At 38.4% G+C, this 18788-nt stretch overlaps 1 protein-coding gene and 1 pseudogene across 11 annotated transcripts in view; one reads left to right on the forward strand and one right to left on the reverse strand.

Annotated features, from left to right (window-relative positions):
* Positions 1–545: 545 nt before the first annotated feature.
* The window catches only part of ZNF484 (zinc finger protein 484), a 60629-nt gene continuing 42386 nt past the window's right edge, over positions 546–18788 (forward strand). Inside the window, exons 1-2 of one of the 11 annotated variants that reach the window (XM_088792844.1) lie at positions 583–697; positions 9264–9446. In XM_088792844.1, coding sequence (XP_088648970.1) covers positions 9386–9446 — 61 coding nt within the window. In that variant the 5' untranslated portion in view covers positions 583–697; positions 9264–9385. Of the gene's footprint in view, positions 806–9263; positions 14970–18788 lie in introns of those variants that run through there. The other 10 variants (XM_088792846.1, XM_088792842.1, XM_088792845.1 and 7 more) reach the window with 10 other exon arrangements.
* On the reverse strand, positions 14987–16136 carry LOC109435757 (U6 snRNA-associated Sm-like protein LSm3 pseudogene; annotated as a pseudogene).

Consider the following 18788-nt stretch of genomic DNA (forward strand, 5'->3'; position numbering starts at 1 on the left):
ATGTATTTTAAACATTTCCTTGAGACTTCTTTGATCCATGGGTTATTTAGAATCCTGTTGCTTAGTTTCCAAGTGTTAATTTCCTGTTGTTTTTTTATTACTGATTTCTAGTTTAATTCTATTGTGTTCTTAGAACATACTTTGTATGATTTTAATTCTATTAAGATTGATGCAATTTGTTTTATGTCCCAGATTATGGTATATCTTGGTAAATGCTCCATAGGTACTTAAATAGAATGTAAATTCTTCTGTTTTGGGGTGGAGTGTTTTATAATTGCTGGTTAGATCTTGTTGGTTGATGGTGTTTTGAATCCATAGAATCCATAAGGAAAGGCCTGAATGTGGCTTGAGGTGATGGGCTCTGGTTGTTTCCTGTCTTAGTCTCACAGTGTATACCTCTGTTCTACCTTTCCTCCTGACAGCTCTCAGCTGCGCAGTCTCCACATCACCATAGGCACCGGCAGCTTCAGTGACTACTTGGGCGCCGCCATATTGGCGGCGAAGTCCGCGCCGTTTAGGGAGGGGGCGCAATTTAGCAAAGCGCCATGTTGAGTACTGGCAATCCTCATCCTAGAAGCCACTGCTGAGCATGCGCCCACCAAGGCTGCGCCGAAAGGAATCCCTCAGGGCCTGGGAGGGATAGAGAAAGGGGAATTAGATCTCGTTTTAGTTTTTGTGATTATAGTCACCACCGAAGGTAAATGACTACTGCCCTGTGAGATCATGGGTGAGGGGCAAGTGAGTGCAGGGATGGGAGCATCCGGGGCTGAGTGAGGAAGCATCTTTGTCCGTGATGAGCTATCGGGTCAGTGATGGGGGCGGTCAATTGATGTAATAATGGAGGTCGGGGTGGTCTGGATGGTGGATCCGCGGGTGGAATACTGAGGTCTGTTCGATCTTTGATGGTGGATATGTGGGCGGAGGGATGGGGTCTGTGGGGTCTGTGAGGGAGGATAACTGCGGGGCTGAGAGATCCCAGGGGCGATCCTAGGTTTTAATTGATTTCCTCTCTTTTATCCTTACCTGCTTTGTTCTATTTTTGACTTATTATCATGGTATATTTCCCTAGAGATTTAAAAAATATATATTGCCATGGAGTTGCATGTAAGTTTCCATTTACCTTATTTAACTCCCTATCTAGATTGATAATTTCAATTTAATGTTCCACTTTTAAGATCTGTTTAATTTTATTGCATTGTCATAAAAATGTAGCCTGCAAAGTCTCAACTTTTAAAAATTTATCAAGATTTTATTTGAAGCTAAGTTACACAATGAACTTGTTCAGTGGATATAAGAGAAAGTATATTTCCTGTTTGTATGATGCAAAGTTCTCTTTTTATTAAGTATAACTTGTTTGTATTTTTCAAATCTTATTTTTCTTTCCTAATTTTGGTCTACTTGAGTTATTATACTCTGAAAGAGATATAATCTCTCACTAATAGTTCACTTTATACTTATGTGTGCTGTTTTGCTAGTTTTATTTGAGTGTGTTTGGGGAGAGGTATACATACATCTAATGGTTAATGCATTTTGTAATACCTTTGCATTTATTGAATACTATTATTATAGACTTCCTCTTTTCAATAAAAACCCCTATAACCTGAATTTCACTTTGATATTTACATTGCCATCCCTGCTTTGACTTTTATTGCATTTGGATGATGTATCTTTGCCCAGGGCTGTATTTTATGCCGGAGGTTGTAAAAAAAATGTATACGCATGACTTGTATTCATGTTTTGTTATCGGTATATATTGACTATTTCAATTTTAATACAGTTTTTTCGTTTCTTAAAATATGTATACATTTTTTTGGCACCCTCTGTATTTGTATTTGTCGTGTTTACATTAACTACTTGTAAATAATAGATTTATTTTTTCCAAATCCATTCTATAGTTTCTACTTGTCAATAGGATAATTTTCTCCCTTTAGTGTAGTAATAATTTACTTGATTTTATACCTCCCATTCTAATGTTTACTATTTATTTAACTCATTTTCTGCTTTTTCTTTCTTTTTCATACTTACATTGGATTGAAGAAATTTCTGTCCATTGTTTTCATTCTACACCTATATAACCTCTGTTTTCCTGAGATGATTAGAAATGTTTTGTCATAGGCTATTACTAATTTTCCCTTTGATGGCCTCCTTATTACATCATCATCATTGTCCTTTTTCATAATTATTATTTTCTTTTGCGATTTCTCATCTGATTCATTTTACATTCATTTAGAATATCTTTTTGGGTATTTTCCTCAGATAGAGATACTCTGCAAGTGCTTTTATTTCTGAAAAATATCTTTCTCTGGCCCTAACAGAGAAATGGTCTTTTAGATGCTATTTCTGATATTAGCTTTCATTACTGCAGATGAAATATCTTGATTGTCTTAATTCTTTCTCGTAAATTATCCATTCTTTCACATGTGCCTTAGATTTAGAAATGTTTTAGATTTTTAAATTTACCTTTAAAATTCTAGAATAGTCTTAGATTTGTTCTTTGATTGGGTTCCTTCCTGTGTGTCTAAGTTTGTGGGGAAGACTAATGGTACAGCCTAGTGGTAAGATTGGTGGGATGTGTGCTTGGATGCTTTCTCAGGGCTCATTGCAGGTGTAGTTGTGTCTCATATTGGGGCTCTTGGGATCACTGATGGAGATCAATGATGGGTATTGATAAAGGTGCAGAGGCCAGTAATGGGGGCATGTGATATATTGATATAATAAGAAATATGTATTTAGGTCTTCACGGTTCCCAGCACATAGCTCCTAAAACCTTTGTAACCTCCTAAGTAATAAGATCTATAGGGGCATCTTTTGTTTCTAGTTCTTGAAATAGCTCCAGAAGGATAAAGGTGAAATGGATGTTTTTTTGTGTCATGAGTTTTGCGTGTCAGTGAAGTAATTTTTGGAAAGCTCCTAGATAACTACTGGATGAGGGCTGGTTGCCAGGTGAACCAATCATGTGATTACAGGGTGGGAGTTTGAAACCCACCTCCTGACTGGAGGTTGAATTAATCACCAATGGCTGATCAATCAATCATCTGTACATAATGCAGCTTTCATAAAATCCAAAAAAATGGAGTTTGGAGAGCTTTTGGATTGAGCATGTGGAGAGGCTGAGGGAGTGGGGCACCCCTTTCCACATACCATGCAGCTCTTTCATCTGGCTGTTCCTGAGTTACATTATAATAAATTGGTAATCTATTAAGTTAAGTGTTTTCCTGAGTTCTGTGAGCTACTCTAGCAAATTCATAGAATCTGTGGAGGGGGTCCTGGGAACCTTTGATTTATAGCTGGTTGGTCAGAAGCACAAGTAACAATCTGGATTTGCTGTTAACATCTGAAGTTGGGGTGGGGGCAGTCTTTTGGGACTGAGTGCTTAACCTGTGTGATCTGACACTAACTCCAAGTATGTGGTGTCAGAATCGAGTTAAATTGTAGGATGTCCAGCTGTTGCAGAATTGCTTGGTGTGGATGCCCTTACACACACACACACACACACACACACACACACACACACAGTTGTGAGTAGAGGAAGTATTGAGAGTAGAGGAAAACACACATAGGATTTTTTTCTTTACAGGGCATGGGATTGATGGAGAGCCAGTGTTGGGAGCTCTGTGATTTGGGGCCTGTGGGCAGCAGGATGTGGGAATCAGTGATTCTGAGGCTCGTGTATGTGTTCCTGGGGTAGGGTCCTTGTGCAGTGATTGACAGTTGTAGCAGACTGAGCCGTGGGAGTGAGGAATTAGGTGCCAGGGTTGGTGATGACTTGGGTCTCTCAAGTTAGATGATGTCTGATAATTGCATTCTGTGTGGATTACTGATTTTGTAACAATAACAATAGCTAATATTTAATGAGTACTTATGTGCCATGCATGCATGGGCTGAGATGTTTTCAGGTATTATTATAAAATAGGGTTGTTTATGTATAAAGTATAAAGATGAAACTGAAGTGAGTTCTCCAGATTGTCACAGCTAGAAGGTGGAAGAGCTAGGATTCAAATGTACATTGATTTGTTTCCACACCTTATATCTTTCCCCTGTGCCATCATGTTCCACACTATTTGATGTCCTCTTGGGAGGAGGCTGATTAGCTGTCATGGTGTGGCATTCTCTCAGCTGGATCCCTTTGTGTTTCCACAGAACTCTGACGTCACCATTTAGTTGAGCCTTCAGGATCTCTTTTTCAGACTCCAGCCCACCTTGGCTCAATATCTGGCAGTCTCTGGATATTCACCAGGCTTAGGGCTCCTGGGAAAATTGGAGTTGCTAAGATACACAGAAGTGAAGCCCAGTGTGAACATGCTAACTAAGGTTGTCCCATAGGCCCCAGATCCAGCTCCTACCCTGGCTGCAGGTGAAGGGGCAGGGGGAGGGAGTCTCAGAAGCAGAAATTTTCTCAGAGCAGGACTTGCTGAAACAAAGCATTATCCTTTTTCATTGTGAACAGTACTGGCTGATGTGTGCCCTGTGGTTGTTCTCTGTACTGGGACAAGTTTTATTTTTATTTTTATTTTTTATTACAGAAAATTTCAAACATACACGAAAGTAGAAAAAGTAGTATAATAAACTCCTGTATGCCTTCATCATGCAGTTTCAATAACCATATTTGCCAGTGTTGTTTCACCTATTCCTTCCCACTTGTTTTGTTTTGGCCAGAATATTTTAAAATAAATCTTGTATACCATGTCATTTCAGTTTCACCCACAAATGCTTCAGAATGCAAGTCCAACTGATGTGGACAGTCTTTTTTATTTGTTTGTTTCTTTTTTGCATAACCACTATTCTATTATGCACCTAACAAAAGTTACAGTAATTCCCTGATATCATCTGATACTCAATCTATAGTCAAATTTCTCTGATTATCTAAAAAAAATAACTTAAAACTTTTTACTATGAAAATTTCAAAAATACAAGTCAAGCAAGTAGTATCATGAGCCTCCATATAAACATCAATCAACTTCCACAATTATTAGCTCATGCCACCCAGTTGTCATCTATACCTTCCATTCCCCCACATTTTTGCTCTTCTGCGGAATTATTTTAAGCACATCTCAAACACTGTCCTTTTATCCACAAATATTTCAATATATAAATGTAAAAATAAGTACTTTTAATAAAAATAGCAACTGCTATTATACTGAAAAGGGTTCCTGAACCCAATTCTAATGTGTAAGGTTGGGGTGGGAGGCTTCCCACACACACACAATACCACGCAAGCCTCATATGTGCAGGGTATCCAAGAATTCAACTAAATTTTGACACTAGCTGGGGCTGGCATTAGATTCCCCAGGTTAAGGGTTTAGTCTTGTAGACGGCTCCCTCCCCTTGGATTTCAGGTGCCAGTCACAGCCCAGGTTGTCACTGTGCTTCTGCTCCAGCAGTGGCTACAAATTGGAGGTTCCAACACCCCCCTTGTTGGGTTTGATTAATTTGCTAGAATGGCTTCTAGAACCCAGGAAAACCAATGTACTCACTCCATTACCAATTTATTACAAAGGATATTAAAGGATACAAATCAATGGCCGGATGGAGATACATAGGGCAAGGTATGTGGGAAGAGGCACAGAGTTTCCATGTCCTCGCTGGCCATGCCACTCTCCCAGCACTTCCATGTGGTAACCAACACAGAAGCTTTCTGAACCCTGTCTTCTTGGGTTTTCACAGAGACTATTACATAGGAGTGGCTGATTGAATCATTGGACATTGGTGATTGATTTAACTCCAGCCTCTCCCTTCCCCAAAGGTGGGGGTGGGACTGAAAGTTCCAGCCTTCTGATTTGGTTGGTTCTCCTCATCTTTAGGTGCTTCCAAAAGTCACCTCATTCACATAACAAAATACACCTTTATCACTCTCATCATTTGGGAAATTCCAAGGGTTTAGGGAACTGTGAACCAGAAATGGGGACAAAACCCAAATATGTATTTCTAATTATAAATTATAGTATTACAGTCCACTGTCTGGTCTTTGAATGTGGTCTTTTATAGCAAAACAATCATAAAGGTCAAAAGATACTGGCACATTACTAGAATCCCATTCAGTCATTAATAATCATATTAATGTCAATCATATCATGTGAAAATGTCTCCCAGGGCAAAGAACTCAGGTTTGTAGGTGTTAATATTATATCAGGTTTCTCTTATTGTAACAGTAAAATGCTCAATCTGATTCCATCTTGTTCAAGTCTTCTTTGTTCCCATGGCCTTCAGGCTAATAGCTTCTGGTTGGTTTTACATACAGACATGCTCATCATTAGAGGGATTCTGCTTACCAGCTTGAGTTTTATAAAAACAGCCCCTCCCATTTCCCCTTCCCTTGTCATAAAAGAAACCTGAACCCTGTACTTTTTAAAGATGGATTTGAGGTACCACTGGGCTCCCATCTTATCGGTTGGCACCTTCTCAATCAATAAACCTTTCCTAACTCCAAACTCTGATGTTTTGAGTTTTGACCTTTTGAAGTGTTTGGCACTTTGGACCGGTAACAATTTGGTGAGCTTTTTCTACCCATGGCAGACCAATCCCAGCTCACATTCCCCTCTGTGAGTACCAAGCAGCTGCCAAGACCATTTTGCTTTGGGGGCATTGAAGGAGCTTTCCCCAGCAGGTAGGTGCTGGTTGCCTTCAGCACATAGCTCATTTCGAATAAGAAAACATCTGTGGACTTTGGTCTACCAGATATCTGGGGTGAGTTGCTCTGGTGTGCACAGCTGGGAATACTTCCTCTCTGTCTGGGCTTTCTCTCTCTGGGAAAAAGCCATCTGCATTTTGCAAGTCTCCATCTGATAGTAGAATCAGGATTGTTAGACTCTACCCATTTATTTGTTGTGTCTTTTGCAAGCAGACAGCCTCGATTTGGAAGTAGGGTAAGTCATCCTGGTATGTACAACCAGGAGATCCCTTCCCCTCCATTGCGCTTTTCCTCTGGGATAAGCCAATTTGTTTTGTATTTGTTTAGGGTACCCTATTGGAGAGGGGAATAGTTGTAGGACTTGTACCCAATTTGTGAACCAGTTTGTTTACATTTGTTAGTTTGGCCATTTGAATTTGAAATTTGTAAAGCCTAGTGTATCTGAGGCTTGGTTAGGAGAGAGTACTCAATTTATTGTCTTGTGTGTCAACCTGAGGCTTCTTCCACTATTGGTTTGGAAGTAAGAAGTAAAATGACATTTGTGTGTACTTTGCTTGGAAGTAAGAAGTAAAATGGGGTCAGAGGGTTCTTCTCCTTACCTCCAGTCTTTGCCTCCAGACATGTAATAATGGGCCAGGGAGTTGTGTCCTACACAACTAGACTGAGAAAGAACGGCTTGAACCGTAGTGGCGGGGGAGGGGGGAGGGGAACAGGAAGGGGAGGCAGAAGAAAGGGGGGAAAATTGATGGATATTCATTAAATATCTAAGTCTACCAAATAAGAATCCTGAGAAAGTTTTATGAAGTTTTATGTGGTCAAGCTTATTAAGATTAAAATAAATGTAATCAAGTAAGTGGATGCAAGTATCAAAAGTAAACTGATGCAAAGTTAGAGTTAGGTTTTCTCTCTGCTAAAAAGGACAAAGTTTCTTGGACTATTGGTCCGTTACTGATACTGTCAAAAAATTTTCTACCTAGAAAGCAAAGATTCTGTGTTTTATTCAAATGATTTGCTGTATTTTATGTTGTCTTAATCAGGTCCTTGGTTACTTAAGAAAACTGAATCTCCTCAATAGTAAGAACTAGGTTTTGCTAATAATTATATAAACTTCTGCATTTGTATTTGAAATTTTTTGTTGCCACTTTGGTGAAATGGATAATTAAGCACTGCTTCATAAAGACTTATGATCCTATTTAATCAAATGTCCAAACCTTTTGATATATTTTGACAAACTTCCCAAAATTTAAATTATAAATACATTCTTGACCTGGGATAACTGAGGTGTTATCCTCCATTCCTGGGATACCTCAAACAATTAGTTTTCTCTCTTTACAAAAGAGAAATCGTAAAATAATTAAGCTTATTTTGGTGTGTTGAAATTACATGGGAAGCCTTGCAAATAAAGAAATAATTATGTTAAGAAGGTCACATTAAAATTACAACTAAATTATAGAAGAATCGACCTCAAGAATCATCTGAAGACTAGTTGAACAAAACCCCTATAGCTAAGGATATAAAGAAGAGGCCACATCGAGATTGAAAAAAAATTATTATGTTGTATTTGTATGCATATATTCTTTTTTTAATAATGTTTTGTTTTGTTTTGTTTTAATTGGGGAAGGGGAACAGGACTTTATTGGGGAGCATTGTGTACTTCCGGGACTTTTCAGAGTCAAGTTGTTGTCCTTTCAATCTTAGTTGTGGAGGGCGCAGCTCAGCTCCAGGTCCAGTTGCCCCTTGTTGGTTGCAAGGGGTGGAGTCCGCCATCCCTTGTGGGAGTTGAGGAATCCAACCTTGTGGTTGAGAACCTGCGCTCCAACCAACTGAGCCATCTGGCGACCCAGGAGCTGAGTGGTAGCTCATTGACTTCATTCTAGTAGCGGAGGGCACAGCTTGCTAGCCCATGTGGGAATCGAACCGGCAGCCCCGTTGCCCAGAGCTTGCGCTCTAACCACGGGAGCCACCAGTCCGCCCCTGTATGCATATATTCTTATTCCTAAAGTGAATGTTATAGAGCTAATAAAATCTTCAAGAGCCTACAAAGTTGTGATAAAATTTTCTTTGTAATTGTAATAGTCATTTAAAAATGTTACAGAAAAGCAAATTTCTTTGTCAACTGCATTATAATCAGATCTTTTTTTTGGGGTGGTGTCATTTACAGAGTCGTTTTATCCTGATACTTTTGCAAATATGTTTCATCTTTAAGATCCATGGAGAGGACTCTGACTTACTCTAAAATACAGGTTTCTGAGAATTAATTGTCAGATCATGCCTTTAAATTGGATGAAGATTTTTAGAACTCTAAGGAATAACTGGATTTATAAAATGCTGGTAAAAGATCAGGATAAGCAGGAATTGATTATATGGGACTGAATTAACCAAGGATGGTTATAATTTTTATAACATTTTTTTGAAATATTGCTGATTTTTAAATCTTTTTTGTTTTCTAGATATAAGGAAACTTGTTTTTCTTAGAGCTGTTTGGTAAATTATACCTTTGTAAGCAGTATTGAAACATTTATATATTTATTCCTACCTCCAGAATTTGGAGACTCTTAATGAATGTGTATTGTTATTTTCATGACAATATGGTTGTTTGCCTAAATTCAATAAGAATCTGTTCTCTTTATAACAGGACACAATTCGAAACTGGTTTTGTTACCAAGACTTTGACTGGAATGTCATGTTGAGAGACACATGCATAGACATGAATGTCGCCAGAAAGCTCTAAGGTATTAAAATTGACTTTGGAAGCCAATGAAAGCCACTTGGAAAAACAGCCTGATACCTTGTTTGTGGTTCACAGCCGTCTTTCCAGGTAAGAAACGAAGGTTCCTTTCCTGGGAGATGGCAAAAGAAGAACCTCAAGACATTTTGGGGGAACGTGAGAATCTGAGGAATTCACCAAATCTCTAGGTATTGCAGGTGAAGTCTGATGGCGAGACTGTGGCTTGGCTTCTTAGCCGTGAGAGGTTAGAGTTCAATCTGGAGATTCTTTTTTTTTTTCTTTAAGATTTTATTGGGTGGGGAAGGGGAACAGGACTTTATTGGGGAACAGTGTGTACTTCTAGGACTTTTTTTCCAAGTCAAGTTGTTGTCCTTTGTGGAGGGTGCCATTCAGCTTCAAGTTGTTGTCCTTTCAGCCTTAGTTGTGGAGGGCGCAGCTCAGCTCCAGGTCCAGTTGCCGCTTTCTAGTTGCAGGGGGTGCAGCCCACCATCCCCTGCGGGAGTCGAACCGGTAACCTTGTGGTTGAGAGGATGCGCTCCAACCAACTGAGCCATCCGGGAGCTCAGCGGCAGCTCAGCTCAAGGTGCCATGTTCAATCTTAGTTGCAGGGGGCGGAGCCCACCATCCCTTGCAGAACTCGGGGAATTGAACTGGCAACCTTGTGGTTGAGAGCCCACTGGCCCATGTGGGAATCGAACCGACAGCCTTCGTAGTTAGGAACATATTGCTCTAACCGCCTGAGCCAGCAGGCTGGCCGCTGGAGATTGTTTATGGAATTCCAGCAGAGCAGATTTTATAAAGCTTATGTGATTAACAGTTATTTTTATTGTATTTATATAAATAATCAGGCCAAATTTATGAAAACCAGACGTATGCAGTAAATTTGTCTTAATTTGGCTATCTTTGATAAAAATGAGGGTGATTTTGGAGAGAGAAATTATGTTTTAATAGAAACTATAACACAATTTGTGGATATTAGATTCTAGTTCAGTTAATTGTCTTTGAAGTTATTTATTACCTGTAAACTAGATTAGATCCTGAAGTTTTCTAGTTTTCTTAAATATTTGCCTATACCCCTCAAAACTAACATTTCATTTTTCTCCTATCCTTTGACTTAGAATTATTCAGAACTAAAATGGTTTTTAATTTTTTTTAATTACAGTTGACATTCAATACTATTTTATATTAGTTTCAGGTGTACAGCATAGGGATTAGACATTTATGTAATTTACAAAGTGATCCCCCCGATTAATTAAACCTGACACCATACATAGATATCACAATATTATTGAATATGTTTTCTATGCTGTGCTTTACATCCCCATTCTGAGCCTGTGATTACAAACTGGACAAGGAGAATTTATCAGATTGTCACTGCCTACTTTCGTTTTGACAAAAATGAAGCTTTGGGCCCTATACCTAGAAATCTTCTAGACTGACAGCCTTACAGACTCAGAAACTGATTTATAATTTGCTCTGAAAAGCCTTTGTTTTTGTTTTGTTTTCATAAATCTTATCAAATACAGCTGTTTGGTCCATTCCACTGCTGGAACTTGAAGACTCCAACAGACCACCTTAGAGTCTTTGGCACATGGTTCTTAGATAAGAGGATTGCTTTTGATTATTTGTTAGCTGAGCTGGGAAGTGTTTGTACAGTGGCCAGCTCATCATGGTGTTGGTCCTGGGGGGCATAATAACAAAAGTTACTCTTCTTTGTCTCATATTAGGGTACAGGTATCCTGATCTGCTGCTACTTCTACAATTGCTGTGATACCTGCTTGTAAATCGAACACCCAGTCTTCCCCCGCTCTGCAGCTCAGGGACCATCAGGGAAGAGGTGGGCATGTGGGATTGTAAGAGCCAGATTAGAGGGGCACAATGGACAGACAAATCTGACTCCATCTTAAAAGCTAATCTTACCCCTTCATTGAACGTGGACCTGGTTGCCCCATTTCCCTCAATTTAAGAAATCACCAAAAAAGGGGAGGAGGGAATACAACGGAGTAAAATAATATAACGGAGTAAATGCTCAGTCTCCCTGACTCCTTGCTCATGCCTGCTTTGTTCCCACATCCTTGAGGTTAATAGCTTCTGCTTAGTAGTGCATACAGACATGCTAATCATTAGAGGAATTCTGCTTACGGCTTGAGTTTTACAAAAACAGTCCCTCCCATTTCCCCTTCCCTTGACATGAAAGAAACCTTGAACTCTGTACTTTATTAAGATGGATTTGAGGTACCACTGGGGCTCCCATCTTATTGGTAGGTGCCTTCTCGATCAATAAACCTTTCCTTACACCAGACTGATGTTTTGAGTTTTGGCCTTTTGAAGCATCAGGCACATGGACTTTGGACCAGTAACATTATTATATAACTTATTTATTCATCAATTTTCCCTTAGATACTGTTTCCCCTTCTCCACTTATCTACAAACTCTTTCACTTTTGGAGGGGACATTCCATTTGCCCACTGTGCTGGTCCAGATTGCAGGCAGCAGTACTAGTCTAACAAGTGCCACCCCCTTGGTCCACTCCCATCCACATAGGGTTAAAGGTACACAGGGGCAGAACCAGTGGGCTGTCTTTACCACCAGGCAATGTAGCTGCATTCACTGCTGCCCCAAACTTGCCAGGTGGGGTGAAGGCACATTCTGCCCCGTCAGACCCTTAGGCACTGTGACATAAAGGTTAAAAACACAGTTATAGTTTCTTGTTTAGAATCATCCCTGCTTCCAGCCCTTGTAGTTGCAGCCCTGGTCTGTTACCACTGCATCAAATAGGAAACTAAAATAAAAATGGAGGTGATGGTTTGGATTTACTAAACTAGATAGGGAAATGTCCCTCAGCCAGGCATAATACTCATTCCCATAAAAGATTCAGGTAGAGGAGACACAACTTCTTTATGTAACACTTGCTTAAATATTCTAAAGTTCATAATTTTATCAACCCTTGTATTTTTACATTCTTTGAATCTAACTGTAGCACAAGTTGGCTTCACCAACGGATTTTGGTACCACAGTTTGTGGGACTCCTGTATCAAGCAGTCCTGGAAACTTCTCCATGCCCTGACCATTTTACCCATTGTTGTGCAAAAGCCTTTGGGTCCCCAGTGAGGGATCTAGCCAGGGGACCCTGGCTGTTTTGTTCATCTTTAACTTGATTAATCAGGCTAACCTCTACCTCAAGTTATTGCTGGTCAGGTTTCAATTTGCAATTTTTGTCTTCTCTTTTTAAAGTTCTCTAAACTGGGGTAAATAGACTGAACTTCTTTGGGGCCCTTTAAAGTTGGGGCCCAGCAGGGGGTTTCTTTGGCCCACCCAACCTTAGTAGCACTGTATGAAAACCTATGTTTTAACTTCATCAATGTTATTCGTCCCTTTTCTTAATAACCATCTAAAGATTTCCACCCTGCTGGGATGAGTCCTCTGATTCTCCCTATTGTTTCTTCTTTGTTTTGCCTCTATCAATATTTGCTTTATTCACTTTATTTCTTAATAACTTAAAAAAATCTACCCATTGGAAAGAGTCTTGAGTCTCCCCTCAGCCTCTTCCCATTCTCTTAATTAACCTAATGTTTTTTATTAGCATCTATAAGACATGTCCTCCCAGGGTAAATGATTCAGGAGACTTTGGCTGGAAATAAATGATAAAGATTTATTTAAGGGTCTTAGAATTTGCAAACCACAAACACAACTATGCAAATCCCAGAGTGTTTAAAAAAAAGAAAAGCTGAGGGTTCCTCTTATAGTAAAAAATACATTCTTGAGAAGAATCAGTATTGCATGCTTAGCTTCTGGATTTGTTCGATATGATAATCCTCTAGGTGACTGGTGATTTGGATACTGGATGCCAGGTAGTCTGGATACATGAACATTCTTTCCTTAGTCCTTTAAGGGGTAATCAGAGGATTAACTGGAGGTTTGATATATATCCAGGCATTGATGCAGGACTGGAAAGTTCAAAACTTTTAAGTTCCCAGGCTAGTTAAAACAAAAATAGTATTGATTCCTCATACCCAACCAACTTGATTTTAGTAATTTGGCAGCTTAACTATAGTAACTCCATTTTATTTCTTCACTCTATTTCTCATTTTCCCACCTTTGATCAGGATTTTTCTTTTGGGAAACATAGATCATACACAATGTTTTAAAGTTCCTCGATGCCAAGGTGGCAATGCCTTTCTTGGGTCCATAGTGTCCCTCAGAGTGGGGATATGGGCTAGAGACAGGCTTGCCATATATGAGTTTATAGTCAGCTCAGTATTTGTGCCAATTTTGAGGTTTAAGCATTAGGAAAGGACCAATTAAGACATTATCTATCAGTTTTGGAAATCAGTCTTGAGAAATCAGTCTTGAGAATAGGTCTGTTCAGTTAAGCAGTTGTCTCTCATTTCAGGAGGTGATGATGCAAATGGCTCTTACAGTAAGGCCTACGCTACAAGCAATCATGTATTTAATGAGTCATCTCTATGGAAATAAAAACAACAACAACAATGGCTGATGATTGAAGGAGAGTGTAATCCCAGTTTCTGAGTTCTGAAGGTAGCTAGTCAAGAAGATTTGCAATTTCTGGCTCGAAGCATCTTCGGATGGAGTGAAGCCTGGCAGTGACGATCTGATAGATCCTGCTGATTTGCAGTTTAAATGTCTGTGGTGATCTTTCTGCAACAGGGATAAAGACTGTCCATATATGAGCTGTTGTGGTGATTTCTGTAAAGTTTATATCAGTTGTCCAACTTTAACTTGCACACCTTTGGAAAAGGGCAGTTTTAGTTCTCAGTGATTGCAAATGACAAGGGTAGGAGAATTGGAAATAGAGTCATAGCCAGATGTTGGGGGAGACTTTAAGAATTCATGATCTGGTCCAGTTTACAGATAGGAAAAAACCTAAAAAGATAATGAACAGCACTAAAATCTAATTTCCACAAAGGTGTATTCCTGAAGCATGAATTTTATCTTTAAAATTATCCTTTCCCCCCCAAAGATAGCCAAAATGAAACTTATTTGTTTGCAAAATAAGTCTGATTTCAGTAAATTTGATAGTTATTTGTATAAAAACAATAAGAATAGCAATTGATCATATAGAGTCTTTTAAATCTGCTTTGCTGGATTTTTCATAAGGCATCTTTAGATTAAACTTTAAAAGGCCTCTCAAAACAAAACCTGAAAAGCCAAAGCAAGGACTTGCTTTCAGACTTTACATGTAATACCTATAGATTTGGGTGAATCCTCTCTTCTTGATGTTCCTACACCTGCCAGGAAGTCCTTACTCACCTGCTAAGACTGCTAGGTACCCTGTAAGCAAGGTACAAGCCCAGTATTTCCAAGGGTTTTATTGGCTTTTATAAGTCACTCTTAATTCCTTAAAGCTGTCTGGTCATATCTGAATCTGTTCATGTTTCTCAAATATGACATTCCAGTCAAAGCCTTGGTAATATAACCAGATTCCAATTGTGTCCTGCTACAGGGAGAACAGATTCTTAATGAAGTTAAGCAAATAACAATATTGCTGTGAAAAATGAGAATACTCGCTACCAGTTTCTGAATTCTGAAGGGATCAAGTAGGGAAAAAAAAAAATTTAAATTCTGCTTACAAAGATAATTCACCAAATTGCTGTAAGTCATAGTTAGCTGAAGAGGAAAGGTTTCCTTTTATTTGGGGGAAAAAATGAAAGAATCAGCAATGTTTCAAACAAAAAAGTCATAAAAGTTGTAATCATTCTCATCAGTTCATTCAGTCCTGTGTAATTAAAACTTGTTTTGCTTGAATCCAATTTTTCTGTTAGTTCTCAACCTTGCCTGATGATTGAGGGTGGTAAGGTCAATGATAATTTCAAGAAGTCTGCAGGACTTTCTGTCAAGTCTTACATAATTTGCTCAGTGAACTGGGTGCCTTGAACACTAGATATTGTGGAAGGTATACGCCAAGTGGGAAAGATTTTCTAATACATAGTTTCGTTACCACTGTGAGGGTATCAGCCTGTAACAGGGGGAGACTTCAGCCCATGTGAGAAACATACATACCCTGTTTCCCCAAAAATAAGACCTAGCCTAACCATCAGCTCTAATGCGTCTTTTGGAGCAAAAATTAATATAAGACCCGGTATTATTATATTATGCTATGCTATGCTATGCTATGCTATGCTATGCTATGCTATGCTATGCTATGCTATGCTATACTATATTATATTATACCAGGCCTTATATTATAGTAAAATAAGACTGGGTCTTATATTAATTTTTGCTCCAAAAGACGCATTAGAGCCGAACGGCTAGGTCTTATTTTTGGGGAAACACTGTAGTAGAACACCACCTTCCTGGACAAAGAGTATCAGAATATTCTGTTCTGTTGATTTATATATATCTTTATATGTTTCTTCATCAATTTCTATAGTAGTCACAGTTGCTTCCACATCTCCCAGTATTATATTCAAATGTCGATCATAAGCATGTAATTTACCTCGAAGCTCTCTGTCATTTCTCATTTTCACAAATTTTCATAAATTCGCTCACCCAGGCTGAGCCTGATGAGATCCAGGGGATCTTCTACAGAGTTGGTAGTTTGTTGCTAGTCCATGTTGTCCGCCATATTTCTCATTCAACTCTTTATGTTAGAAAAGTGTCATTAAAAAGTTGGAGAAGAATGACCTTAGTCAGTAGGTGACTTGGCTGGGATCTTAAAGTTTGTTATTAACTAGAACTAAATCCACTTACTACATTGTAGCCAAAGCAAAGTTTCCACTTAAAGTTCCTTTTAAGAATTGTAAGGGAAAAAAGCTGTAAGCAAAGGAGAACAATGAAATAGAAAGCTTCCATTTTGGTCTTTGCTATGGATGTTCTCACTACTTGCAATTGGATGGTTACAGAAGCCCAGAGCAAAATCATATTTTTTAAAAAGTTATTTGTTTTTTACTAGCAAATAAGAATTTAAAAATAAATATTACCTATAATTTTACCATTACTCAAATAGTATATCTGTTAACTTTTTAGTATTTTCCTTTCCGGTAATTTTCTCTATGTCCATGAATATTCATGTATATATATATGTGTGCATGTGTGTGCACACACATTGTTCAGTGAACAGAATCATACAGTTTGATGTATTTTTATTTTTATGTGTCATTTTAACACATTTTCTATATTAGTTTAATTTTACATAACATTATGTCCTTTGGATACTCTACAAAATATTTAAGCAGTCCATAATTATTTGGTATCAAGGTGTTTCTAACTTTTTATTGTTGTTAGCCATGCTGTGGTAAAGCTCCTGCATTTAAATCTTTGTGCAATACAGAATGATTTTTTTATGATGTACTTCTAGAAATAAGTTTTTGGGTTAGGTGCATGGAGAGTAAATGATGTGTGTTTTCTTTTTTTTTTTTAAATTTTATTTTATTAAATTTATTGGGGTGACAATTGTTAGTAAAATTACATAGATTTCAGGTGTACAATTCTGTATTACATCATCTATAAATCCCATTGTGTGTTCATCACCCAGAGTCAGTTCTCCTTCCATCACCATATATTCGATCCCCCTTACCCTCATCTCCCACCCCCCACCCCCCGCCCCCCACCCCCCTTACCCTCTGGCAACCACCAAACCATTGTCTGTGTCTATGAGTTTCTGTTTCTCATTTGTTTGTCTTGTTCTTTTGTTGCTTTTGGTTTATATACCACATATCACTGAAATCACATGGTTCTCTGCTTTTTCTGTCTGACTTATTTCGCTCAGCATTACACTCTCAAGATCCATCCATGTTGTCACAAATGTTCCTATATCATCTTTTCTTACCGCCGAATAGTATTCCATTGTGTATATATACCACAACTTCTTCATCCATTCATCTATCGAAGGACATTTTGGTTGTTTCCATGTCTTGGCCACCGTAAACAAAGCTGCAATGAACATTGGAGCACACGTGTCTTTATCTCTAAATGTTTTCAGATTTTTTGGGTAGATACCCAGGAGAGGGATTGCTGGGTCATATGGCAATTCTATTCGTAATATTTTGAGGAACCTCCACACCGCCTTCCATAACGGCTGCACCAGTCTGCATTCCCACCAACAGTGTATGAGGGTTCCTTTTTCTCCACAGCCTCTCCAACATTTGTTACTATTTGTCTTGTTGATGATTGACATTCTGACTGGGGTGAGGTGATATCTCATTGTGGGATGATTAGTGATGTTGAGCATTTTTTCATATGTCTATTTGCCATTTGTATGTCCTCTTTGGAGAAATGTCTCTTCAAGTCCTCTGCCCATTTTTCAATTGGGTTGTTTGTTTTTTTGTTGTTGAGTTGCATGAGTTCCTTGTATATTCTGGATACTAGCCCCTTATCGGAGGCACTGTTTGCAAAAATCTTCTCCCATTCAGTTGGTGGCCTCTTTATTTTGTCAATGGTTTCTTCTGCTGTGCAGAAGCTTTTAAGTTTCATATAGTCCCATTCGTTTATTTTAGCTTTTACTTCCATTGCCTTTGGAGTCAAGTTCATAAAATGCTCTTTGAACCCAAGGTCCATAAGTTTAGTACCTATGTTTTCTTCTATGCAGTTTATTGTGTCAGGTCTTATGCTTAAGTCTTTGATCCATTTTGAATTAACTTTGGTACATGGTGACAAATAGCAGTCCAGTTTCATTCTTTTGCACGTGGCTATCCAATTCTTCCAGCACCATTTATTGAAGAGGCTGTCTTTGCTCCATTGTATGTTTTTAGGTTCTTTGTCAAAAATTATCTGTCCATATTTATGTGGTTTTATTTCTGGGTTCTCAATTCTATTCCATTGGTCTATGTGTCTGTTTTTCTGCCAATACCATGCTGTTTTGATGATTGTCGGCCTGTAGTACAAGCCAAAGTCAGGAAGTGTGATACCTCCATTATTGTTCTTTTTCCTTAAGATTGCTTTGGCTATTCGGGGTCTTTTGTGGTTCCAAACAAATCTGATGATTTTTTGTTCTATTTCTTTAAAATATGCCATTGGGATTTTGATGGGGATTGCATTGAATCTGTATATTGCTTTGGGTAATATGGCCACTTTAACTATGTTGATTCTTCCAATCCATGAGCACGGAATGTCTTTCCATTTCTTGGTGTCTTCTTCAATTTCTTTCAAAAGTGTCTTATAGTTTTCAGCATATAGGTCTTTCACATCCTTGGTTAAGTTTATTCCTAGGTATTTTATTCTTTTTGCTGCAATTGCAAAAGGAATTGTTTTTTGTATTTCTTTTTCTGAGATTTCATTGTTAGTATATAGGAAGGCAATGGACTTTTGTGCGTTGATTTTGTAGCCAGCAACTTTACTGTAATCGTTGATTGTTTCTAATAGCTTTTTGGTGGAGTCTTTAGGGTTTTCTATATATAGCATCATGTCATCTGCAAAGAGTGATAATTTAACTTCTTCATTCCCAATTTGGATGCCTTTTATTTCTTTCTCTTG

This window comes from Rhinolophus sinicus, chromosome 16 (assembly GCF_057876585.1).
Source record: "Rhinolophus sinicus isolate RSI-liver-muscle chromosome 16, RSI-T2T, whole genome shotgun sequence".
NCBI classification, from domain to species: Eukaryota; Metazoa; Chordata; class Mammalia; order Chiroptera; family Rhinolophidae; genus Rhinolophus; species Rhinolophus sinicus.